The sequence below is a fragment of the Lissotriton helveticus genome, chromosome 7 (assembly GCF_964261635.1).
Source record: "Lissotriton helveticus chromosome 7, aLisHel1.1, whole genome shotgun sequence".
Lineage (NCBI taxonomy): Eukaryota > Metazoa > Chordata > Amphibia > Caudata > Salamandridae > Lissotriton > Lissotriton helveticus.
Genome location: NC_136068.1, coordinates 1,819,055,664 through 1,819,083,592, shown reverse-complemented (window position 1 = coordinate 1,819,083,592; position 27,929 = coordinate 1,819,055,664). Strand labels below are relative to the sequence as shown.

The following is a 27,929-nucleotide window of genomic DNA, read 5'->3' as shown; positions in this document are numbered from 1 at the left end:
CTGCCTCCAAAGTAGTCTATCTTGCTCTTAATAGTTTTTCCTCCAATGCCTCTCCGCCTTTTTACAGATGTTTTTCAGCTCTTTCAATGTTTCCGTGTACCAGGGCGCGGAAGCATTGCCTCTTTTCTTGATTGCTTTCAGCGGTGCGATATAGTCAAGTTTTCTAGTTACCTCATTGCATAGTAGGCGATAGTTCATGGTAATATCGTTCTCTGGGTTGAACAAATTCCCCACTTGAAAGAGGTTAGACTTCTCTTCCTCTTTTCTTTTTAGTAAACCCTTCCAATCGCGGCTAATGAAGGTCCTGGTCTGCGTGTTTGCCAGTCCTGTATTAACCAAGGTATGGATATTGAATATTAGGAGATGGTGGTCTGACCATCCTACTGGTTGTATTGTTCCCATGGTTATGAGATCTTCTGCGGCGCATATTAAATCCAGAATGTTTCCCTCCCTATGTGTGGGGGTAGTTATCCATTGTTTTAATCCTAGATTGGTACAGGATTGTGTGACATTATGAAAGGCCGTGTCTAGTTGGCCATTGGTCCACAAGTTAAAATCTCCCAGTATCAATAGTCTGCTATGTGAGATTGACATCCCATCCAAATGATTTAATTGGGGCCATTGAGTCAGGCTAAGAGTGGGAATGTACAGCAAGGAGTGAGAATGGACCCAATAACTCTTCGATTTGGTGTCTGACACCCACTTCACGCTTCCTCCCACCGTCAACGCCACAATAGGATACTCACCAAAACTAATGTTTGCCAGTGGGAACAGAGTGTTCTCAAACTGGCGGCTGTTGCAGAGGTTGGTGTCGCAAGCCTCGATATCCGTCACCGTCATGAGTGCCTGACGCGTTGTCTCAAGGGGGGACGCGCTAGTGGAATTGAAGCCACACCCCTTGGTGAGGACTCTCAAGGAGGCGAAACCTGAAAAAACACAAAGGAGACCCAAATCACTTGAGCACCATCATGAATATTCCTTTTTGTCTGGGCGCTGACGAGACTGAAAGCAAGAATGTGTATATTTGGGCCTGATTTAGATCTTGGAGGAAGAGTTACTCCATCACAACGTGACAGATATTCCGTCTGCCGAAATATAAATTCCACAGGATATAATGGGATTTATATTTCGGCAGACGGGATATCCGTCACCATTGAGATGGAGTAACCCGTCCTAAGGGCCTGATTTAGATCTCGCCAGATGGGTTACTCAATCAAAACGGTAACATATATCCGTCCACCGAAGTATAAATCGCTTAGGATATAATGGGGTTTATATTTCGGTAGAAGGGATATCCGTCACCGTTGAGATCGAGAAACCCGTCCTAAGGGCCTGATTTAGATCTGGGCAGATGGGTTACTCTATCACAACGGTGAAATATATCCGTCTACCGAAGTATAAATCACTTAGGATATAATGGGGTTTATATTTCGGCAGACGGGATATCCGTCACCGTTGATATGGGGTAACCCGTCCTAAGGGGCTGATTTAGATCTCAGCAGATGAGCTACTCTATCACAATGGTAACAGATATCCCATCAACCGAAGTAGAAATCCCATAGGATATAATGGGGTTTATATTTCAGCGGAGTGGATATATGTCACCGTTGAGATGGAGTAACCCATCCTAAGGGCCTGATTAAGATCTGGACAGATGGGTTACTCCATCACAACAGTGACATATATCCCGTCCACCGAAGTATAAATCCCTTAGGGTATAATGGGGTTTATATTTCAGCGGAGTGGATATCCGTCAGCGTTGAGATGGAGTAGCCCGTCCTAAGGGCCTGATTAAGATCTCGGCAGATGGGTTACTCAATCAAAACGGTGACATATATCCGTCCACCGAAGTATAAATCGCTTAGGATATAATGGGGTTTATATTTCGGCAGAAGGGATATCCATCACCGTTGAGATCGAGTAACCCGCCCTAAGGACCTGATTTAGATCTCGGCAGATGGGTTACTCCATCACAATGGTGACATATATCCGTCCACGGAAATATAAATCGCTTAGGATATAATGGGATTTATATTTCCGCAGAGGGGATATCCGTCACCGTTGAGACGGGGTAACCCGTCCTAAGGGGCTGATTTAGATCTCGGCAGATGAGTTACTCTATCACAACGGTGACAGATATACCGTCAACCGAAGTATAAATCCCATAGGATATAATGGGGTTTATATTTCAGCGGAGTGGATATCCATCACCGTTGAGATGGAGTAACCTGTCCTAAGGGCCTGATTAAGATCTTGGCAGATGGGTTACCCTATCACAACGGTGACAGATATCCATCCATCGAAGTATAAATCCCTTAGGATATAATGGGGTTTTTAGGTCTCGGCCTGATCCAGCGCATGCACTGGTCTGGCGAGACATTTAGTAGGACTTTTAAAAGTGCTACATTCCCGGCGACCAGCTTAGTAGAACGCGCAAAAGAGCGCGCGCGCATGTGCGTAATAGCAAGCTGGAGGCCGTCAAGGTAGCACTTGCGGTGATGCGCGTGCACACCACGCGCATCACCACTCACATTTTTTTTGCAATCGCTTGGCGCATTTGCCGCGTTCGCACACAACTCCCGCTTCTCCCCCTCCACCACGTCACGCATGGCCGATGCTTGTTCAGAGTTATATTCAAGGAGGTCTACATCCCCATCAGCGCCCTGCTTGTTTTTCATAGAGAGAAGGATTTCTAGATGGAGTTTGTTTCAGCTGTGCATACGTCCTCTTGGGATGGAGGTCTGGTCAGCAGTGTCACAGGGAAGTGGAGCTATCAGGTCAGTGACGAGTAATTGGGATCGGAGGGATGCCGTCAGAGTGGCTGGCACCACAAACAAACTGGCAGTCGCCTGACTTTTATCCACCCAGGCAGCCACAGACTCTCCCTGCAGTCAGCAATCTTTGTTGGGAGATGGGTGCTGATAAGCCAGGTTTGGCTCTAAAGATGGCAGCAGTTTAAGCATTTTGGGCCTCATTTATGAGAAATGACGCATCGCTGTGTGAAAGCAGCGATGCGTCACTTCTCAGTGCGCACTCCTTGCGATATACCTGATGCGTCATATATACTGTATGACGCATCATGTCGCAAGGCGTTACAGATATGTCAGTATTTCTGATGTATCTGTATGGTGCAAAAGTGACGCATTACTGGAGTGTGTCACAAAAGTGACGCAACTCCAGCAATGCGTCCTTTCACATGGGGCAAGCCCCATGTGAAAGGGCCTGCGTCAGTCTTAAGCTTGCTGTGAGGCAGGCTTAAGATTTTTACGCAACAGCGTCCTAGAAGTGACGCAGTGAAATCTCATAGATTTCACTGCGTCACTTCTACGAGGCTTTTTGCGGGGGAACGCCCCCCTGCATACATTATACCTGACGCAGGTATAATGTAGAGCAGGGGTTTACAAAATGATGCATCTGCTTAGATGAGTCACTTTGTAAATAGTGCGCAACAGGAGGCATGTTTTACGCCGCCGATGAGTCACAAAAAGTGACGCATTGGAAGCTCAAAATGGATGCAAGGCCTCATAAATGAGGCCCTTTGTATCTGGATACTAGACGAGTGTGTCGGAGCAGGTCCAGTAATGTTCTTTCTTTTCAACAATGATACTTTATTGGTGGGGTCTACGCTTCTACTAAACCGGCAAATTACAGAGAATTGTTGCTTCAGCCAGATGCCATGACAGCAAAGGTGACAGAGAAAAGTCATCACGGGCAAAATAGACATTCAACAGAGACAAAGTTAATCTATAATTTAGCGTGTGTTTGCTTTTGCATACCCGTCTTTTTCCAGTGGCCTGATCAGCTAAGACATGTCTGAATGTGACTCCCTCTGATGTCTGATTTTGATATGAAGTTTGTGCAATTGGGGATTTCATTGGCTTTCAACTGTTGTTACTCTCCATCTGCAAATTTGACGGCCATCAAATCCCCTGTCTGGATAATTGAGCCCAACTCTATTTAACATCTTCATGACCCCTCTGGCGGCTCTGGCGGAGTCTTTCGGGGCTCAGATCGTTTCCTACGCCGATGACACCCAGCTCCTCTTCACATGTGAGAGGGGTGCGGATTTCGATGGAGGTAGGATCCAGGGTTGCCTTGAGGCTGTATTTCAGTGGTTCCAACATAACAGCCTCAAGTGCAACCCGGATAAATCCGAGGTCCTCTTTTTCGGGTGCAGTTCGGATCCGGACTGGAAAGTGTGGTGGCCAGAGAACATGTTTCCACCAGCAAGTTTGTCCCAGGTGGCAAAAAACCTTGGGATTAAGATTGACAACGGCCTCACACTGCGCTCACAGATAATTGGCCTTACGGGCACCTGTTTTGGTTTGCTCCGGATGTTGCGTAAGTTTCTCCCTTTGTTATCGGAGGAACACAGGAAGATCACAGTGCAGGCGATAATTGGCTCGAGAATTGACTATTCTAACGCTCTCTATCTCGGCCTGCCAGAATATCTGCTTCAACGGTTACAGGTGGTCCAGAACTCTGCAGCTCGGGCCATCTTTGGACTATCTCGCCGTGCTAGAGCCTCGGGTCTCCTGGAGGCACTGCACTGGCTTCCTGTCCGGAAGCGGATAATTTTTAAGACCCTGACTCTGGCGCACAAAGCTCTGCACGCCTCCGGTGCGAAATACCTCCAAAAAAGACTGACCTTCTACCACCCAGCCAGGCCGCCGAGGTCAGAATCCTTGTTCCTTGCTGCAGTGCCTCGTGTGAAGAGGGCACGCATTGGAGGCCGCTCTTTTAGACTACTGGCGCCCCAGTTGTGGAATAAGCTGCCAGTGGCCCTGCGCAGCATTTCAAACTTGTTGGCTTTTAAGAAGGGGCTTAAAACCTGGCTTTTTACTTCTTAGTTTTTTCTGGCCTCCGTTGGTTTTTTTCTGTTTTCTATCTGTTTTCCTCTTGTTATGTTGTGAGATTGGTGTGCAAAACAAAGCGCCGGGACACTCTTTGAGTAGCCGTGCGCTATATAAAATCCCAGTATAACATAACATACGAGAGAGTAATTTGCTAAAAAACGTGCAATAAAGGTCCCTGCTCACACACAAGCATAGCACCCAGCCGTCTTCATTTCAGGACAGTATCCTCTAAACAGCAATTCTTTTACTCTATTGACACATGCTCAGTTGAAGTCTGTAGCGTGTGAATAAGAGGTCTATCAATGTTCGGTTTGGCCATGAATTAAGTCGGAATATATTTATGTTAGCCCACTCACCTGCGGCTGCATGAACACATGATTTACTGTTTGTTTCCACATGTAAGCAGCTTTATGAATGTGGCAATGCCTTCAGCTGTGCGTATTGGTGATCATTTGTCTCAACAAGATCTCCAGTGATGTAACATGGGGGCTAAATATGGATTTATATATGAGGCTGGACTTTTTAGAGCTGAACCATTGTGTTCTAGGAAGAGGTGCAACAACTGGGGAGAGGATGTGGTCCACAGGCTAGATTGACGACTTTGGTGCTGGAAACCATGGTTCGAGCCTTGGGGTCGCGTCCATATCCTGTGATTCTGGGCAAATCACTTAGGGGCATATTATCAAGGAGGTCGATAAGAGATTATCGCCGCTTTAGCTGCCGCTAAGCGGCGATAATTCTATTGCACTATTATCACGACAGCTTTTAGGCGATAGCGAGCGGTTTAGGGCCCGCTTTGCATGTCAGCGATATTTATCGCTAATGACATGCAAAGTGGGCGTACCCAACCTGTTAGTGACTAAACACAGTCGCTAACATCACTATCGCCTATTATCAACGCAGGCGTAGCGATGGAAATATTCGTGCTAAGCGCGAATATCTCCAAAAGCTAACGCCTGCTCAGACCAGTTCTTAGCCATTATATCCAATGGGAGGTGGATATTAAAGGTAAATCCCTATTGGCGTTAATGCGTGAATATCGCTGTATTCTCAGCGATATTCACGCATTTCGCCGCTATCCCCGGATATTTTATCGCTTTAGAGATAAACGTTGCTAATAGCATGTTATCTCTGCGATAATATCCGGCGATGCTTGGCGATAAAAAAAAACTCGGTAAGCCCATTTAGCAATAAATATCGCTAGTTGTTGGTAATATGCCCCTTAATCTCCCCGTGCCTGAATGTGTAACATAACTGGTGCTCATGTAAAGTGCTCCAATACCTTCGGATCGAGTTCGCACTATATAAATCTGCATTTAAAAAATCTGTGAGCATCTCAGAGGAAGCTCTTGAATTACTTTACCTTGGGACAAGGATTGGAGCTCTATGGGCAATCAGCATCCAGATCTGATATCAGAAAAAGACATCTATGTAACATCTAAAACAAGCATTGGCATAGCCAGTAGGTCTTGCTTTTGGGACCTTCTAAGTATTTAGTTATGCAGCACAATATCCTTGTTATTTCAGCGGACGGGATTTCCATCATCGTTGTGATGGAATAACCCGTCCGACGAGATCTAAATCAGGCCCGCAATCTTCAGAGTGCGCTCCAAGCACCTCCCTTCTCAAGTGGCTCGTGTGTGTTCTCCTTTGAAGCGACAAAGGCTTTTTCTCGAAAGGAAAATAATATTTGTATTAATCGTTATGTAATTATTATAGGTTCCCCAATCTTACACTATTTCTGTGTAAGTTAGTTTCATTAAATTACTATTAGTAAGCCAAGACTGTGGCGGTAGAATGGTTACTAGGAAAGCCAAAATGAAAAGCAACCTTCAGTTAAGACTATGCTGCAATGGACCTGCAGAACTATGGGATGGACAGGGAACTGCAGAACTATGATGGACAGGGCAGTACTGAGCTATGATGGACAGGGCAGTACAGAACTATGATGGACAGGGCAGTACTGAGCTGTGATGGACAGGGCAGTACTTAGCTGTGACGGACAGGGCAGTACAGAGCTGTGATGGACAGGGCAGTACTGAGCTGTGATGGACAGGGGAGTACAGAGCTGTGATGGACAGGGCAGTACTTATCTGTGAAGGACAGGGCAGTACAGAACTATGATGGACAGGGCAGTACAGAGCTGTGATGGACAGGGCAGTACAGAGCTGTGATGGACAGGGCAGTACTGAGCTGTGATGGACAGGGCAGTACAGAGCTGTGATGGACAGGGCAGTACTTATCTGTGATGGACAGGGCAGTACAGAACTATGATGGACAGGGCAGTACAGAGCTGTGATGGACAGGGCAGTACTTAGCTGTGATGGACAGGGCAGTACAGAGCTGTGATGGACAGGGCAGTACTGAGCTGTGATGGACAGGGCAGTACTGAGCTGTGATGGACAGGGCAGTACTGAGCTGAGATGGACAGGGCAGTACTTAGCTGTGATGGACAGGGCAGTACTCAGCTGTGATGGACAGGGCAGTACTTAGCTGTGCTGGACAGGGCAGTACAGAGCTGTGATGGACAGGGCAGTACTGAGCTGTTATGGACAGGGCAGTACTTAGCTGTGCTGGACAGGGCAGCACTGAGCTGTGATGGACAGGACAGTACTTAGCTGAGATGGACAGGGCAGTACTGAGCTGTGATGGACAGGGCAGTACTTAGCTGTGCTGGACAGGGCAGTACAGAGCTGTGATGGACAGGGCAGTACTGAGCTGTGATGGACAGGGCAGTACTTAGCTGTGACGGACAGGGCAGTACAGAGCTGTGATGGACAGGGCAGTACTTAGCTGTGATGGACAGGGCAGTACTGAGCTGTGATGGACAGGGCAGTACTGAGCTGTGATGGACAGGGCAGTACTGAGCTGTGATGGACAGGGCAGTACTGAGCTATGATGGACAGGGCAGTACAGAGCTGTGATGGACAGGGCAGTACTTATCTGTGATGGACAGGGCAGTACAGAACTATGATGGATAGGGCAGTACAGAGCTGTGATGGACAGGGCAGTACTTAGCTGTGATGGACAGGGCAGTACAGAGCTGTGATGGACAGGGCAGTACTTAGCTGTGATGGACAGGGCAGTACTGAGCTGTGATGGACAGGGCAGTACAGAGCTGTGATGGACAGGGCAGTACTTATCTGTGATGGACAGGGCAGTACAGAACTATGATGGACAGGGCAGTACAGAGCTGTGATGGACAGGGCAGTACTTAGCTGTGATGGACAGGGCAGTACTGAGCTGTGATGGACAGGGCAGTACTGAGCTGTGATGGACAGGGCAGTACTGAGCTGTGATGGACAGGGCAGTACTGAGCTATGATGGACAGGGCAGTACTTAGCCGTGATTGACAGGGCTGCAAAGGAAGGACTGAAAACCTGTCCCTTTAATAGTCATCCCTCAGCAACTTCTCTGGGGACTGGGCCGCCGGCCTGGTCTTAGTCACTCCCTATCAGAGCCTTCATTCATCCATGCATTATGTAGCTAGGATGGACCGTTACCTTCTCCATCCCCTACTAGTCAGGAAGCAGCCACTGGGCCCAAGAGTATATGGTGCATTTTTGCACCAGAGCAGATTTTAGGTAAGTTGGGTCCTGTGCGGTGCAACATGCTGCCTTGCAAGTAATTTAGAGTCGTTTTCAACAGCGTCGAAACGCTTTCTTTGAAAGATAGTGCATTTTGATCCCACCCTGCCATCTAGCGGTGAACATTTAAACATACAGACTCACTGAACGTAGCAGATAGTTTGCAAGTAAATAAGGAATGTTCGGCGGACGTCGGCAGAGGAAAGAAAATGAGAAAGTAGGGGAGGAGCTAGATAAATAAAAATACCCCCACTTTAAACCATGTCACAAATATCTCTGGTCAAGTGAGCCCAGTAGTCATTCTGCTCCCACTGGAGAATTCTGACGTTGTTAAATTTTCTTCCTTACTTCTCACCATCCTTCTTTCAGTCTTTTGCCATTCTCTATTTTGCTTTTTGTCTTTTCCCATCATGCTTTTCTACCTCCAGTCCTTGCTGCACTTTAATTTATCCATCCATCCATCGGTTCATCTTTTTTATCCATTCTTTCTTCTCGCCATCTTTCCCTTTTTCCTTCCTTTTCATCCATCATTCCTACCACATCCATCCTTCCTCTCTTCCTTCCATCCAACCGTTCTCCTCCCTTTTCACTCATAACTCTATCTTTTCTCTCCATCCGTCCTTCTCTCCTTTCACCCTTTTTTCAGTCCAGCAACCATCCATCCATCCATCTATCTTTACATATATTCATCCATTTATCTATCCTCCCTCCCTCCATCCTCCTACCCCTCCTTCCATGCATTCATCCATCCAGCGCTCATCCATTCATCCGTCTCTACATCAATTCGTCCATTTATCTATCCTCCCTCCATCCTTCTCTTCATCCTCCTCCCCGTCCATCCCGCCATTTATACAGCCATCATTCTCTCATCCATCCATCCATGCATTTGATCCATCCATTGCTACATCAAATCATCCCTTAATCTTTCCTCCCTCCTTCCTACTCCCACTCAATCCCGGCATTCGTCCATCCATCCTTCTCTCATCCATCCATCCATCTCTACATCAATATATCCATTCTCTCTTCAACCTTCTCTCCATCCTCCTCCCTCCTCATCCATGCATTTATTCATCCACCCTACTCTCATCCATTCATCCATGCATTGACCCATCCATTAATCTTTCCTCCCTCCATCCTACTCCCCCTCCATCTCGACATTCATCCATCCATCCTTCTGTCATACATCCTTCCATCTCTACATCAATTAATCCGTTTTATCTTCATCTTTCTCTCCATCCTCCTCTCCATCCATTGCTGCATTTATCCATCCATCCATCCATCTCTACATCAATTCATCCATTTTTCTATCTCTCTCCATCTTCCACACCCTCCATCCCTGCATTCATTCATCCATCCTTCCTTCTCTCATCCATCCATCCATCTGTACATCAATTCATCCATTTATCAATTCTCTCTTCATCCATCCTAATAATATGCTCCATGGAATTCCAATTGAAGCCCATGTTTGATGTGAAGAACATCTAACATGGGCTTCAATTGGAATTCCATAGAGCATATTATCAAGCCCATTATCGCCATTTTAGCGGTAGTTTTCTGCCACTAAAGCGGCGATAATTATATCGCCTGTCTTGATAATATGCCCCTGAGTGCCCAGTGAAGCCCCCACCCCAGCCCTGGAGCCCCCAAACTGCTAAAGTGGTGGGTGACCGACGCCCCTGTTACAGAAGGAACAGTGGGTCTTAGACAACGATACGAGCGCCCAAAGGAGGGGTGGAGGGGTGTAGCGGATACAGGGAGGGGGCAGTGGGAAAGAGGGACAGGCAGCTGAGAAGTTGGGGAGTGCGAAGAAGGGCTCGGGGATCAGGCAGTGTGAGAGGAGAGGGAAAGTGAAAGCGAAGGAGGACAAGGCAATGTGGACAGGCAAAGTGAAAACAAGGGGGTGGCGGAGATGACAAGAAAGTGGTAAAGTGGTAAAGCAGCGAACACATATAAATGGGAAGTGAGAGAGACTGGAGTGAAAGGGGACGAACTTCTGGGACCCAAAGGACCAATAACGGGGCAGTGTAACCATCCAGGAAATGACATGGGCTTGATGGGCAGCCCGCCCAACCAATAGCAGATGATGGAAAACTCATAAACAGGGTCGGCCCTACGATATGTGGGGCCCCGGGCAGAATAGGAACATGTGTGGCCCCTAGGCAGATACGACGCAGGATCGGATCGGGTTGGCTACGAAAGTTATTTTTTTTCCTTTAAATTAAAATGACCCCTGCCCCCACAGTTAACAAGTAACAACCATTGACAAAACGCAGCCGCAGGCCACTCATGCCGGCCGCGACAGGGTTTTGTCAATGGTTGTTAGCAATTTAAGCTAAATGAGTAACTACAATAAAATAATTTTTTATTTTATTGTTGTTTTGACCAATAAGTAACTCCTTCACACACACTTGCATAAAATCACAACTGCAATGCAGGACCATTGCTCTTTGTGTTCTGCAGAGAGGCCATATTTTGAATGGTCAAGTAATCTGAACACCTTTTTGAACCACAGACAGGCACAGTGTGAAAGTTGTACTGCCTGCAGTATCAACTCCAAAGTGCTCAACTGCAGCCTGTTATAAAAACCTGGAGGCGACTCAGTACAACGGGTGGATCATCCAAGAGTAAAATGCTGTGAAATAAAATACACAAACACACGACTCTTGGTGGCCAGCGGCCCTTGGAAAAGCACCCATCCCAACGGACCACGCACGGAACCTGGGCGTCATCCTGGACTCCTCACTCTCGATGATCAGACAAGCCAACGCCGTCTCATCATCTTGCTTCAACATTCTTCGCATGCTCAAAAAACCATTTCGCTGGATCCCCATCGAAACCAGAAAAACGGTCACCCACGCACTGGTTACAAGCCGCCTGGACTACGGAAACACACTATACGCCGGTACTACCGCAAAACTTCAGAAAAAACTACAACGCATCCAGAACGCATCTGCCAGACTCATACTAGACATCCCGCGTAAAGATCACATCTGTGGTCACCTGAAAAACCTCCACTGGCTCCCTGTCAATAAGAGGATAACATTCCGCCTCCTCACCCACGCACACAAAGCACTTTACGAACTTGGACCCGAAGGCCTCAACGCGCGACTCTCCTTCTACACCCCCCCCCCTGCCAGCTACGCGCTTCCAATCAAGCCCTTGCTGCTGTTCCTCGCATCAACAAAACCACCATGGGAGGAAGATCCTTCTGCTACCGGGCAGCTAAAACCTGGAACTCACTCCCTATTCACCTTCGCCTCACTCAAAACCACCTAGCATTCAGAAAGCAACTTAAAACCTGGATATTCGACAAGTAATTCCCCACCCTTCTTCAAGCGCCTTGAGACCCTCTGGGTATGTAGTGCGCTATATAAATTATTTGACTTGACTTGACTTGACATGCTAGAAATAGCTAGCACTCTTGGGAATGCAACTTTCAGTAAAGCATGGGAGATGAATAAGTAACATCTACAGCTTCCTTGTATATAATATTGAAAATGCCCCAGTTCTGACATGATGAGGCTGTGAAAGAACTATAACGAGTCTCACTGAAGTTGCATTAAAGGTAGCGAAGGGTGGCACTTCTGCAGTTAAGATTTGTTTTTTCCCTCTGAGGGTGAGGGCGAAAATGGAGAGAGGGCCTGTCTCATCACCTGCTTTTCAGAACTTTCATTACTTGTGCAGACACTGGATCAATGTGTTTGCAGGCAAAGTTAAGGACATGAATATAGGGCCCCTTTTCAATGTCCATTTTAATTTACTACCGGGTCTAAGACTTGAGTGACCCAGCAAACTTTAAACCCTGTTCCTTCCACTTTTGTATGCGGATTCTGCTCCTCTGTGTGCACCTGTTGTCTCAATGCTGCACACACACCTATCTGCTCCCCCCCACTGTATTCCATTTGTCTTGCCCCTTTTATTCGCCTCTCTGCTCCCTTTCCACTCGGTGAGCAGTTTCCATTGTGATGCGCTGCCATCGCCACTCTATCCTTTGCTTTGCCCTTGCAGGATATCCTGCTTTTCATTCATACAGGGGCAGGGCCACTTCACAGGCAAGTGCACTTAAATTATCTGTCTGATTGCTGTCATCAACATGCAGATACAGCCATTAGGCCCACAGAGACGGGCCAGCAGGGGAGACGGATATAAAGAAGAAAACATATAAACTCTTAGGGGGACCCCTGTGCCTCGAAACTCTGGAGTATTTAAAGGTGCAAGGCCCCATGGCTGCGAGAAGATGCGGGGCCCTGGGCAGCTGCCAACGTTGCCCATGCCTGGCACTGGGCTGCCCCCAAACCCACTTTCCACATGCTTCTGCTTGAACTTTTTAAAGTATTCACGCCAAGAGGTCCCCAACAGACAAGGCTGCCAGTAGCAAGTCCTAAACACAGGATCTGAAATAGTGGGAAAAGGAGAAAGGTCTCCAGTGTTTCTGCGCATCTCCCCAGTTGTCCTGCCCATCTCTCCAGTTGTCCCCGCCCTTCTCTCCAGTTGTCCCCGCCCTTCTCTCCAGTTGTCCCGCCCAACTCCCCTGTTGTCCCCGCCCATCTCCCCAGTTGTCCTCGCCCCTCTCCTGTCTCCTCCCAGCAGGCATGGCTTACTTATGTTAAAGGTGGTGATGGTTTGAAGACACACATCGTTGGTGTAGGGGCATGTGATGACTTCAGCCCTGCCTGGGGTGCAGCCCCCGTCCCCAGTGTCTTTGCAGCGGAAGCACTGCAGGGCATGAGTACCTGGAAAGGGATGAAAAGAGCAAGCGTCAGCACACGTCAGTGAGCATTCTATCAATGTAGCCAGGGCAAAAGTCTTATACAAAGAAGTGGGTGGACTGATCTAGTTTGGCAGTATGCAAGTCACATCAGCAAGTGACATCACGGCGCACAACATCACGGCGCGTGACATACAGCGCACAACATCACACATGACATCACAGGAATTGACATCATAGAAAGTAGCATCACAAGCCACGACTTTGAAGGACGTGGCATCACAAGAAGTGACTTCAGATCTAAAGCCCACACATATATGTTTAGCAGGTCTATCATGTGTACGTTTGAGCGCATCGCGAGGACAATAGCACACAGAGCTATGGAAGATGATATGTGACTTCTACACCTTGCAATTCCCCAGTTTTATGTAACACATCCTGTACATTCATTTACAAACTTATATAATTTCTTGTACATGTAATATACACATGTTGATGTAAGCGCTCTGACACCCTGCATTGGAATGAGTACGGCTATACAGGGAAAAATAGTGGTACTTAATTTATTTCAAAGCCTCCTCAGAGAAAGTAAGCAATTTGCAATTTGCTTTGTGTAAATGCTGTAAAAGAGCAACACATCTGATATTCTTACAGTGCCTGCATATCTCCTGAACAGGGAATGAACAAAGTGAAAAGATGCATCTCTTAAGTATGTGTGAAGTGCTAACAAGGTGTGAGCCTTTGTTTCCCCTCCTCTTCATTTGCATCAGGTGTGAGGCTCCTGACTCCTCCCAGCCAAGAGACTCCAACAAGAGGAGGCTTGATGACCCCCTCAAATTCGGCCTTTCATATGGGCCCAGCAGCAGTCTTAAATAAGAAATCCCCGTCCCCACCTGCACGTTGTTGGTTGTTGCAGATCAAAAGCAGGCAAAGTGCAGGCGCTGCTGAAAGCATCCAGGTGCTTGGAAATTACACCAGGACGAGTTCAGCATATTATTCAGTGGGGCCCAATTTTCTTGGCAGGGTGGACGGAGTTCACCCTCTGAAAAAAGTGGGTGGATGCCGTCCACCCGCGTGTACCCCCGACTCGTGCCCTGAATGTAGCGTTAGAAGGTTTAAGAGCTTTCAAGTGCTTTACAATACTGGTCCAGAGAAATCAGTAAATATCCCTGAAAAGCTGAGAGAGGCAGCCATGACCCATGTTCACGAACATCCCCTCGCTGCCAACCTCACCGATGGGCATTTCCCAGGCTCCTCGGCGCCCAAACACTCCAGTTCTCACCTCACAATTATTGCTGAATTTAAAGTTTTTTGCATTTATTGCACTTTTGTTTGGTACTTACCTAGCCGTTGCCAACAACTGTGCAATACAAATATATGGAAAATACAGAAATATGCAGGATAAAATCTAATAACACATTCCCCTTCCCCTAAAAAACAGAATAAGAAGGCTGTTGAAATAAAAGGAAACACACAAAAGAAAACCAAGACAATCTTCAGTCCAGCTTTTTTATCATGAAATATAGCCTCTAAAAAAAATAAAGCAAAGAGAGCATGTGGGCCTGACTGCTGCAGAAATTATATCCTTTTGACATGCTAATGTGTAATACCCATCTGTTTGTTTCTTCCATTGGATTTACTGCACTGATGTTACATGAGTGGGGCCTTGCAAGGACGGCACAACACAGCAACTCTCTTAAGTGCCTCTCATCCATTGGACAGTTTAAAACCTTGCAACATGATCCACATGCTTCACCACCACCCCTAACTCACACACTTCCCACCCTAAACAGACACAAGCAAAATAAACAACATGCCACTCTTCATAACTACGCATCTCCATATCCACTGCCCAACAAGGCTACTCTACAAAAACAACACAGTGCACCAACTCACTCTCAAAAACCATCTCCACTACGCAGACCCATCAAAATGCCTTCTTGGCCTGCTGACGAGGAACACAATACAGAAAAGCTACACGATTTCTATCCTTGTACGGCTAATACCAGCACTAATGAGACACCTGATACAAATCCACAAAATACTGCTCACTCTTCCACAAAATAAAGTCCCACTATCACCATAGCACATTCTCTAAACTAACTTATAATAAATGCTCACTCACTCTCTGAAAACAAGCATCACATCTACGACCTTCTCACTGACACACAGCCTGACTTACTCTTCATAACTGAATCATGTTTGGGAGATGACACAGCTCCAGTCCTGCATGAAGCCATTCCTCTAAGTTATCAAACTATGACACAAAATTGCAGAAGCAAAAGAGGAGGTGGCCTAGCTACTGTATACAAGCAAACATTAAATATCACTACGTCTCCATACATGGTTGTGAGGCCCCCTTCCCCAAATGCCACCCTACAACATCTTCCTCCTGTAACTTCCTACTCCGTTACAGACTACCACCTAGCAATGCAACATTTCCAGACACGCTTCTCAGCACAGTTTCAAACCTGATAACACTATACTCCAACCTTTGCATTCTTTGTGATCTAAACTTTTGGTTTGACAAACCCAATAAGCCCCATCCGAAAAAAATAATTGCTGGCCTAGATGCACTGAATCTACATCAGATTGTCCACAAACCCACACAGATCTCTGCACACATCCTAGATATCATTTTTGGAAATATAGAACAAGTTACCTTTCAAATTATGACTCCAGTCACATGGTCAGACCACCATGTGCTTGCTTTCCAACATAAAACAACACAAAGCAACACACCTAAAACCACCTTACATGCATCCACCTATCGACCATGGAACAACCTCAATGTTGAACACTTAGAAACACAACTAACATACAATAAAGATGTAGGCACAATAAATTCAACACAAAAACTATATGAGTGGTTACTGAAGCTATTTGTACATTAATACCACTAAGGAAATCAAAAAAGGACAAAGGAAAACAGGCCCCGTGGAGAAATACAGAGCTAAAAGAGATAAAACAGTAAATTAGAAAGCTGGAACGCGCCTGGCTGAAAACAAACACCAATCAAGACAAACTTCACCTAAAATAACTTAATAGATTATACAAGTCAGGAATCGAAAAAGCTATAAAAAAAAGGATACTACTCAGACAAAATTCAAATTGCTAAATGTGCAAATAAAGAATTCCATAGTATTCTCAACTAATTTAAAAAACCGAGGGGCAGATTTACAAGCCCCCTGTGCCACCAGTAAGTCACTTTTTGTGACATACTGGAGGAGCATTTCACTTCTCCATATTTACATGGAGAGGAAAAGTCACCCTGCGTGACTTTTCCTCTCCTAGTAAATACAGCACCTTCACACACAGCACTTTGCGTGAAAGGGGCGTTCCATGGGTGTTGCTGTGGGTGTTCCCACGCAACACCCATGGAACAAGACATAAATGCATGTCAATGCTACGCCTCCACAGGGGAGGCATAGCGAGGTGCAACAAGCAAAAATTTTTTAATTTCTCCTCATTTATTTCCTCTTTCAAAGCGTGCTACATTCTGCAGCACACATTGAAAGAGGAAAATGCCTGTAGTGATTGTTTTTGTGCAGGAAGGTGCCCCTTCCTGCACAAAAACAATCTCCCCATGACGCAGGCATCCTTGCACCATGGTGCAGTTTGTGCACCAGAGCAGGCGAGAGCACAGGAATGCAACATATTATTGTAAATATGTCGCATTTCTGTGCTTCGGAAGTGCTGCAGCCAGGCGCAGCCCAAGGGCTTCAGTTGCTTCCCTGCAGCACTTCCGTGTAGATCTGCCCCCAAATTGCTTAGATGGAACTCATCCAATCACTCAAGAATTTGCTGTAAAAATGGCAAATCATTACACAACCAAAGCAGAAATGCGGGACTCCTATTTAAAACAAAGGAAAACCACCAGCACTGACTCTTTTCTAAAAACAACTTCCAAGAGTAGGCTACCCCACCCTCTACATTCCTTCCAACAAATATCACACAATAAATTAATGGATCTGGTCGAAGCAAGCAGACATACCGGCAGCATTTCTGATCCATTACCACCACAAACCTTCAAGAAAATTCTTCTAACTACCTCTGCTGCCACAACAGTAAGAATAATCATCAAGAATTCCTTAACCACGGGAATAGTTCCATAGGACGTAAAAACGTCATATATACACCCATTACTAACCTTGACACGCTTAACCCTGACAACTACAGCACAATCACAAATGGACCTTTCCTGGGCAAACTGATAGAAAGAGCAGCATTCTCCCAGATTTCACAATTCATTGAAGATAATTCCATACTTTCAGAATTCCAAACAGGATTCCGTCCAGGTTAAGGCACAGAATCTGCCCTCGTTGCTATCTGGGATGACCTTAAGACTGCCAGTTGACCAGAACGGGGTTTCTGCACTTCTTCTCTTGGACCTCTCGGCTGCCTTTGACATGGTTGACCATGACATTCTAATACAAAGACTCCACAAAGCTGGCATAGAGGGGACTGCCCTAGGCTGCATCACGTCCTACTTTCAAAACAGAACTAATTTCATCCAAACCCCCCTTTCTCATCCAAACCGTACTTCACAAAAGCAGGGGTCCCTCAAGGCTCAATCATATCGCCCATGCTTTTCAACATCTACATGAAGTCATTACTGGCAAGGATCGACTAATTTCACCTCATGTGCTACAAATATGCAAATGACAAACAAATACTCACAACATTTTCAGTTGCCTCAGAGCTGTGGATCAGAGGATGACATGGAGTCATCTCAACTTGAATGCTTCCATAATGGAAAAACTCACATGTGATGACTGGAAAAATTATGACCCACTGGCTGTGTGGCCTGACAATCTGGGAACACTGCTTAACCACTTGGATGCTAATGACAAGGGTAACTCGTCATGGAGTGCCCACTCATTTCAATGGAAATTACATGAAATCGTTAATCAGTCCACAGCATCCAAGTGGTTTAAAGTCACTACGGAAGTAAGAAACCTCAGAATTACCATAGCCTCCAAGCTATCAATGAATGCCCAAGTGGACAAACTAGCAAGATTAAGCTTCATTACTATGAAAACTCTGAGACGCATCTTCCCTCACCTGGGGTTTCCACACATGCTTCAAGCTACTATCCCTCTTGTACTGTCTAGACTCGATTACGCCAATAGCCTCTACCACGGATCATCTTTAAAAACTATGACAAGACTAGAACGGATTCAGAACTCTCCTGCCAGACTATTCCTACATGTAAAGCCACAAGCCCACATCTCGCCTGCCCTACATTGTTTACCGGTTGCCAGAAGATCCACCTTCAAGCCGCTTTGTATCACCCACAAAGTGATACATGGGACAGGCCCGCTCTTCATCAGGCATAAAACCACCAAATACATTCAACAAAGGAATCTCAACTCTAGACTGGACAAGCATCTTATCTTCAGAAGACGACTCAAGAGTAACCACCATACTCAAATCTAAATATACAGCAAATCCCTGTGTATATAAGCATGTATTTGGATTATATGTATGTATCTAGATATGTCTATACCTTTGTATAAATGTGTATAATAAATTATGTTTATGAATATATAGCTATTCATTAGGTCTGCTTAACAAATGTACATATTTATGGTTAAATTATTCTATGTATATAGGTCACTTCATAAATAAGTACATTTTTATCATAACTATTTATCTACAATTGCTTCACGACTGAATTATTAAGAGGAAAAAAATGGAACAAAAATTAAAAGCAAATACATTTGCTTAAAGTACAGCAACACCTAAAAGTATGAATATAATAAATACAACCTAAATCTAGATATATTACCTTCCTTATACCACCCATGTACTTTTGCATCTTTATACTTATTACTTTACTTCTAATTTAGCATCTCCAATGCACTACCTTATATCTCACCCTATACCTCTCTGAATATATTCTCTACCGCCACTGTCTGACTCATCCCAAATCCCATTCTACTACTATGATCCCCAAAATAACCTTTTCTAGACTCTTTCCACCTCTACCTCTCCTTGCATCATCTCAAGCCTTTTTTACCATTCAGATCTCCCGAAACAAGTCTTTCTAAACCCTTCCCTCATGTATCCCTCCTAGACCCATCCGATATCTCATCTCGCTCCCCAATCCACTTCTAGAGACTCCTCGCTCTTCCATCTCTCCTTTGCTCACCCCAAAGCTCCTCCTCTGCTATGATCTCCAAATAACATTTTCTAGACTGGTCCCTCTTCTTTCCCTCCACTATCCTTCTCAATCCAACTAACAGACACATATCCTCAACTCAATTTCATATTTCCCTATACCAATTCCCCACTAATACCTTTTGGGTTACAGAGTGGCATGCTACTCGCCGAAAAACACCTTGACGCCTCGATGGGGGTAGTAAGCACTATACGAATGCAATTGCAATTATAATTACAACTCATGTGGTTCTGTATAGTGTGCCTGCTGATGTACCTCGTGCAATAGTGCACATTGGTGTAAGTTTGGCACACTGACCCTTTTTATGCAGATCAATGCTTAGCCGTTCTTGCCAGCAGGAGGAATAGAAGCATGTGTTCCAGCCCAGTCCGTTTTCCATCTCTTTACTATTTCTATTCTTATTTCCAACCTAATATGAATCATTTGTCTACTTTATCCATTGTTACGCGTGAGATATTGGTGTTGTGCCATCTGATATAAAGACTGGTGCCCTAATGTGCAGGCTCTTCAGCCATGACTCTGCCTACTCCGGCTGGTGCCATGTAGAGCCATTGTGACAGAGCTTCTCTGGTGGCTGCCATCTTTCCTCTTGGTCATAGTGTCTTGTTTGCTTCAATGGACAGTTCAGCCCTGGTGTCTGCCTTCAGCCAGCGCGGAGCCTTTGCTGCACGTGAAGCCCTTCTGGTATCTCACCCTCCCTGCAGCAGTTATGGCCCCCTCGTGCTGCTGCAAAGGGTGGCTTTGGCAACCTCCGGGTTTCAGACTCGTCTGAAGGACAGCATAGATCATAGGTACTCACAAACATCTGCCCAGGGGCCACAAAGAATGGTCTGTGGTGAATCCAATGGTTGCACTGATGCCAGCAGGGTGGCAGTAGGGGGTCTGGGTGGGGCAGGGATTGTGTAAGGAGGTCTAAAAAAATATTAAATAAAGTGGCAATCATTTACTTGCAGGTTAATAAATGCTTGACCGTTTATTTAACATCTTTTTCTGAATGTTGGAGCTCAGCAACTGAACAGCAGGGGGGGAGGGTGCACGTAAAGGACAAGAGGGCCGCAACAGATCCTGTTTCATTCAGGGGTGGAGTGACCAATAACCTCATTGGGCACCTGCCCAGTCTGTCATCTGCAGCAGGACCACCAGCACCGCCCCCTGCCTCCGATGAATAAAGGCTGCTTCACTGGATTTTCCACAAGAAGAGATAACATGTCACAGTGATGATTAACCAACATGTCCTTAGGAAAAACACAGCTCTATGTGTATATGTGTGTGGGTTTGTGTGTGTGTTGCTGTCCCTCTTCTATGTTTGTGAGGGATATATAAAGAAAGATTTAAGAGCCCGATTTGAACAAGATCATGAATAATCCCGCCACCCCACAAGATCGATTCCACAATTTGTGATAAGCTACAACTTTGTAGCACAACAAGAACAAAATGTTGACCACCACCAACCCTCAAGCTTGGCCCCTTCTATCGGTGGCCTGGCTGCAAACCTCAAGAACTACTAACATCTCTACTGTGGTGTAGTCAATTGTGGATGAGGATGGGCCCATTACTTGAATGCAAACTAGCTTCTAAGCACTGTATGTAAATCTTGAGAAAAAATTTACTATACAAAGGGAAAAGTACTGGACTTGTCTATACGGGACTACTGGAAAAAAAATTTCACTATACAAATGGAAAAAGTCTGGATTTTTCTACTCTTGCCCGCATCCGAGGCAGCCATATTTGAATGGGATTTGGAAAAATATAATATAATACTTTCAAAATGGGTTAAATTGATGTTAGGGCATCCCTTGTGGCTATATTTGAATAGAATTTGTAAAAAGCCCGGCTTACGGGTAAACCGAGGAGGTATTGGCTCGTACCTCTGTGCAAAAATTTGGGGTTTCGGCACTGTATGCAAGCGCTCAGAGTGTTAAAGTCAGACACAACGGGATTTATTGTATTTGCCGTTTCGCAATCCTTGCCAGCTATGTGGCACATGCGCTGAAGCTTTTTTGATTGAGTCCAAGTCTGGAATGGCAGCCAATGGCTCCCCACTGTTTTTTATAAATGTCATTGTTTTTTATAAATTCTTTCTACCATTTTAACGTGGCTCTGACATGTATGAATTTTGCTTAACTGTGTCTTTTGGAAAATGTTTTAGAAACTATTTCTGTACTAGCTGGTTTTTATCGTTACCTATGTGTACTGTTTTTTATATGCTTTTAGCCTACTTTTTATGGTATGTTACCGAAATAAAGTTTTCTTGATGATGAAAAATCTAATCCTATCAAAGATGGCTACTGTGAATCCAGGCACCTCTGTGGTAGCCATCTTTGAATGCAGCTTATTTTATTTCTAAAAATAATGTTTGCAGATTGCCACTGTGTAAGCATGCATGTTCTTGGAAGCCATATTCCTTAAAACAAAAAGCATTATCAAAATCTGGCCATTTTATAGCCCAGACCTGTTGTGTCTGCCAGTATTAAGGTTTTCGATGTTGCGCAAAGTTATCAGCATACACATTTTGAAGACTGAACTATCACCATAGAGTATTAACCATTTTAGCTGAATCAAAAAAAAAATTGATAGCGCCATTTCATGTCCATGCTGGTAACTTCAACCATGATCAGTATTCTTATATAGTCCTGAAGTATGCCTCACACTTCTTAAAAGATAACAATTAGAATTGGGCAGAAACATGTTGATCCTTGACCGATTGGTTTGTACGTTTCCACCTTTTTTTCTTTCACTACTATCCCTAAGAGACAGAATAAAGTTATTCTTTCCTCCACCAAGATGTAGTTTTACTTACAGCTGGTTCACATCTGCACTCCACTCCACCCACACACACCTATAGCTCACATCAGGACCCCTCAGGATTCCACTTTGAAGTGCTGCTTTCTCTTAGTGCAAGTTGTAGTCCACAGCCCGAGCGTCTACATGTGGTGTGAGGAGGACCTCGGTGGTGAAGCATGCCACCCACGAGTGGGTGAGGGTTTTTGTCCTTAACCCAGGAATGTGCCCATAGAAGCAGAGACAGAAACACAGACAATCCATAGGGCCTCAAAGATCACGTGCTCCTTTGTGAGTTGTGATGTGAAATCTTTAGCATATTTTACATGAGGCTTTATTTTACTGTCTGTCTGTGCACCAAGACCAGCTGCTGCTCTTTCCTTCTGCACTTTTTGCTCTCTAACTGAAAAGAGCACTCTGCCCACACGGGGTGAGGGAAGGGGGGCTGATGGCTGCAACAAAACCTAGTGAAGAACTTTCATTCTACCCATGCTCTATCTATCTCTCTCTCGCTCCCTTTCTCTTTCTCTCTCTCTCTCTCTCTCTCTCTCTCTCTCTCTCTCTCTCTCTCTCTCTCTCTCTCTGTCGGTATGTCCACACAGGATTGACAACTGCAACCAAATCCACTGAAGGTATTTCATTCTACCCATCTCTCTCTCTCTCCCTCTCTCTCCCTTTCACTCCCCCTCTCTCTCTTTCTCACTCTCTCTCACCTTCTTTCCCTCTCTTCCTCTTTCTCTCTCTCTGTTGCACTCTCTCCTTTTATCACTCTCTCTCTTTATCTCCCTCTCTCTCTTTCTCTCTCTCTCCCTCGCTTTCTCGTTCTCTCTCCCTCTCTCTCTTTCATTCTTTCTTTCTCTCTCTCGCCCTCTCTCTTTCTCTATCCTTCTCTTTCTCTCTGTCACTCTTTCTCCCTCCCTCTGTCTCACTCTGACCCACTCTGGGCTGACAGCTGCAACCTAACAAAGTGCAGGTCTGTCATTCTACCCATTTTCTCTCTTGCTGACGTCAGAGGACACATTGCTCCTGGGTCTGGGAATTGCCCCCTTACCAGGAGCAGGCAGCTACAGGTTGTGTGTCCCCTCAACGCGATGGCTCAGCGTGTTAACCTGCAGCTTTCTCTTCCAACCCTACCAGCAGGTGCAGCTCACAACAGCTCTCGTGTGATGCCACCCTGTCCCCCAAGAACCTCGAGTCTGATAACAGTGACGTCACTCAGAACCAGGCACAAGTAAGTGTTAAACCGCTACAAAATGATGATGAGAGATGTGTGGGTAAAAAGTAAAGTAAAGTCCACATTTGTAAAGCACACAATCACCCGTAAGGGTCTCTAGGCGCTGGGGGCCGTCGGGAAGATTAAGCGAGCTATTGCCCAGAGTCACATGGTGCTGGGCTGACCTGCCGCCGGAGCCGGGGATCGAACCGTGATCCCCAGATTCCAGCGTCAGTCGCCCTGGCCGGTAAGGAAGTCGACTGGCATCCAACGGGCACTGGAGCGAGGTTAGGTACACGGCCCGCTGTGCCACCCTTCTGTGCCCAGTCAGAAGCAATTCAGAAAACTTCGAGAAAAATCGGGTAATGTTTACCAGAATGGTGGCCCAGGGCAGCGCAACAAGCAAGCAAGTCAGCCTTCTGCGCTGCCCTGCATCACAGGGAATGGCTAGGAACGCACCATAGTCATCCAATACCGCGCATTCCTGCCTGTTACCCCTGCACTGACGTCGCTTCAGTAGCCTAGCGCCTGCATTACAGGCAGGATTGTTTTGTGCAGGAATAAGCACCTTCCTGCACCAAAGCAATCCACAGAGGCATGTTCCCCTTTCTGCAGCACAAATAGCAAGAGAAAAATCAAAGAGAAATAAACATATTCCTTCTGTTGCCGCCGCTTCCGCCCCACCCGACCACCCGTGCTGCCCAGGTCGCCCTCTCAGCAGGTGGCGGCGCTGCGCCCAGCTCAGTTACAGACCTCTCTCTCTCTCTCTCCATCACTGGCGCTCAGTCTTATGTCCACTCCTGTTCTGTGCTCTGAGGCCTCGGAGCCGCGCCCTCCCCGGCACTCCCCCCTCTCCACTGGGACCGCAGTTGGCAACAAAGTCAGATCTTAGGGTTTTTACAGGATGGGGGCGGTTCTGATGTCAAACAGGACATATTTAAGTGGGGCGCGCCACTTTCAACCCCACGAGACAAACAAAGAAGGCGTGTATTGAGGTGACAGACAGACAGACGGACTCAGGGCGCACACAACGAGGGTGAGATCACGCAGGCTATACGTGCTATACATTTAGATCACAAAGCAGTCCCTCGGGTTACACAAACCGTGGTAAACACGTGTCCCTTCTAGAAGCAGAATTATATGAGCCTCGAATATCGCGTCGACCTGCCATGTCAGACTCAAGGTGCACAGATCCGAAAATATGAGGTCTAGGCAGGGGTGGCTCATGATGATTCTTTTTTTTTTTTTTTAAATTCTTTTTATTGTTGCATCAGTAGTATCACCTCTATGGAAAAAGGCAGACATACGGAAGGGTGTCAACATTCCGCCCTATCCGCCAAGAACGCAACTTTTCTCAGTAATTACATCATATCATATCCTGCAGTAATAGATTTGCTTTCAAACGAGCAAGAGTAGGAACAAACAAACCAAAACCCAACAGAATCCCCGGAACAGCCTCCCGCCAACCCTTCACACCCCCCCCTACCCCTTGGTCCCCACCCTCTCTCGACGTGTCTCACCCGACAGTCTCGCCCACAAGAACAGGTATTAATGTAGTCACATAATACTCATGAGTCCCCACTGTGCACACCATCTCGCCCAGGCGTTCCCCACCCACAATTTACTAGTCCACAAGGTGGCAATCTAGTCCATGGAATTGTCTCCATTTACCCCATATTCTCCTGAATTTTTTGGGGCAGCCCCGTGCACGATAAGTAACTCTCTCCGCCGCCATGTACAGATCCAGGCCCCTCCGCCATTCTTCCATATTCGGCTTTTCGGGCGCTCCCCAGCATCTGGCGATGTCTCTTTTTGCTACCACTAAGGCCAGTACCAGAAAGATAGTCAAGGGGCGGGGCAGGTCCACCTCTGTGATCGTACCCAACAATGCCAGTCTAGGGTCGCGTGGTAAGGCCACCTCCAATACATTCTCCAGTTCCTGAAACACCTCCTCCCAGTATTCTTGAATTATTTCACACCCCCATAGTGTATGGAAGAAATCACCTGTGTGTCGATGGCATCTAAGGCATGCTGTGTCTGGTATCCTTCCCATTTTAAAGAGTCGTACCCTGTCAAAGTAAGATCTGTGCAGTATTTTAAATTGGATGAGGCGGAGTCTGGACTTAATAGCCACCTCACGGGGGTGCATGAGGGCGAGTTCCCAGTCTAAATCCTCCATGTCCCCCACATCCGCCTCCCACCTATCTCGTAGGGCTTGCAGGTCACCCAGCATATTGTTGGTTAGAGTCTTATACGTTAGGGATATCGCCCCACCCTGCATCTGTTCCTGCAGCAGTCTACCCTCCAGTGGTGTGTACTCTGGGAGATCTGCCAGTGTAATGTTTTGTGCGCTCCATGCATGTTTCAGTTGTAGATATTTGTAGTACTGAGTAGTATGTAGGCCAAAGTCTGCTCTGAGTGCCTGAAAGGTCTTTAATTCCCCTTTTGCAATCACGTCCCCTACAGTGGAGATGCCTATGTCATCCCATCTCCTAAAGCCTTTCAGTTTATTCAGCTCTCCTAGCCACTTGCAGCACCACAATGGTGTCTGACGAGTGACCCTCTTGTCCCAACCCATTCTTTTTGTTGCCCTACGCCACGCCGTCAACGTTATCCTAGTGGCGGGAAGGAAGTGCTGGCCTACCGACTCCCCATATAGGTAATGTAATATAGATTTGCGTGACCATTGAGACCTTTCCAGCGCATAGGTGGGGTGATCGGCCGCCGCATGTAGCCACTCGTTAATCGGTGCGAGGTGTTCCGCCCAGTAGTACGCCTCTAGGTTGGGAAGCGAGATACCCCCGCTATATTGGTGGCGCTGCAGCGTGGTAAGGGCTACACGAGGTTGTTTTCCCAGCCACAGGAAGGCGCGCAGGTCCGCATGTATTTTAGTCAAAGTCGCCAACGGTAGGGGATAATACTCATTCTGGAGTGCATATAGAAACTTGGGTAGTAGGACCATTTTATACAGTGCGGCTCGACCTAATAGGGTGAGCGAGAGTTGCCTCCATCTGTCCATTTCTGACCTTGTTTCCACCATGATCCGAGCTACATTTGCAGTGTAGGAGCGTTCCTTATCTAGCGTTATATATACGCCCAGGTATTGGAAGCCGTCTGTCGTATGAATAAGCTGCCCTGGAAGGCACTCATGACGCTCCTTGCCTTGTGGGTCATAAAGGACCGATTTGTGCCAATTGATCGTGTGTCCCGCCCTCGCCCCGAATTCGCCTAGCTCCCCGAACAGTGCTGGAATTGTCCTGTCTGGGTCAGTCACGAACAATAGTACGTCATCGGCATACAGAGATATTTTTTCCTGCGTGCCGTCAGTAGTACCCCATCTAAAACCTCTGATATCCTGATTCTGTCTAATCCGTATCGCTAAAATTTCAATCGTAAGGGTAAACAGGAGGGGGGACAATGGGCAGCCCTGGCGTGTACCCCTACCAATGGGGAACTCACGGGACAACCGTCCATTGATCCGCACTCTCGCCCTCGGGCTGGAGTACAGGAGCCAGACCCACTGCATGTATTTGGGTCCAATCCCAAAACGTCGGAGGGTCTCCATCAGGAAGGGCCAGTGGACTGCATCAAATGCCTTCTCCGCATCTAATGAGAGGAACCAGTGGGGTTCACTGCTCTCACGGACCTCCTGTAGCCAGTTGTGTGTGCGACGGAGATTCAATTTGGTCGCCCTATCCGGAAGGAAACCGGACTGGTCCATATGCACCAACTCCGTTATCACCTGTCGTAACCGCCGAGCCAGGATAGTGGCCAGTATTTTCGTCTCCGTATTTAGGAGGGAGATTGGGCGGTAGGAGGAGCAGTCGTTTTTGGGTTTGCCCTCTTTGTAGATTGGGATAATAGTGGCCAAGGCCAGATCTGGCGGAAAACTCCCTGCATGGTATGCGTCCGTGAAGAGGGTCTTCATGTGTCGCTGTAACAGATCCGCCGTACGTTTAAAAAATTCTGCCGGGAAGCCATTGGGCCCGGGAGTCTTCCCCGGTTTCAACGCCGTTACAGCTTCAGAGATTTCGTCCAGCGTCAGATCCGCCTCCAGGGCTGCAGTAGCCTCCGCGGATAACGTCGGCAACTCCATATCACCTAAGTAGCGTTGGGCGTCCTCACTGTCGCCCAGGTCCCTGGCCCTGTAGAAGTCCTCGTAATAGGCCGCGAAGGCCTCTGCTATGTCTCTATCCGTGTTCACCTGCCTGTTCCCTGTTAACGAGATCTGATCCACCCATCTCGCTGCAGTTTCCCTCCTACTCAGCCAGGCTAAAAGTTTGCCCGACTTGTCACCGACATCATATAGCCGATGCAACGTCGCCAGTGCCTGAGTGCGCGCCTCGTCCGTGACCAATTCTCTGTATCGTCTCTGTGCGTCAATCAATTTCCTGAGGCGGGTCTCGCCCTTCTGTTGGTGATACTCCGTTTCTAAATTTAAAATGGAGACCTCTTCACTCGCTACCTGACCCTGACGCGACCTCCTAGCATCTCCCAGCCTAGTTTGAACGCGGTCTCTCAGGACTGGTTTCATTGCCTCCCATAGGGTAACACCAGAGGCCACCGAACCCTCATTTTCGGCCATGTACACCCGTATGTC

The 27,929-nt window shown here is 46.7% G+C and overlaps 1 protein-coding gene across 1 annotated transcript in view; it reads right to left on the bottom strand.

The window, feature by feature from the left end:
* Nucleotides 1–27,929, bottom strand: part of LOC144770801 (ly6/PLAUR domain-containing protein 3-like) — a 75,837-nt gene that overhangs the window by 22,477 nt on the left and 25,431 nt on the right. Inside the window, exons 2-3 of the mRNA XM_078655560.1 lie at nucleotides 13,045–13,176; nucleotides 747–926 (exon numbers count right to left, since the gene is read on the bottom strand). Of these exons, the coding sequence (XP_078511686.1) occupies nucleotides 747–926; nucleotides 13,045–13,176 (312 nt within the window). The remainder of the gene's footprint in view (nucleotides 1–746; nucleotides 927–13,044; nucleotides 13,177–27,929) is intronic.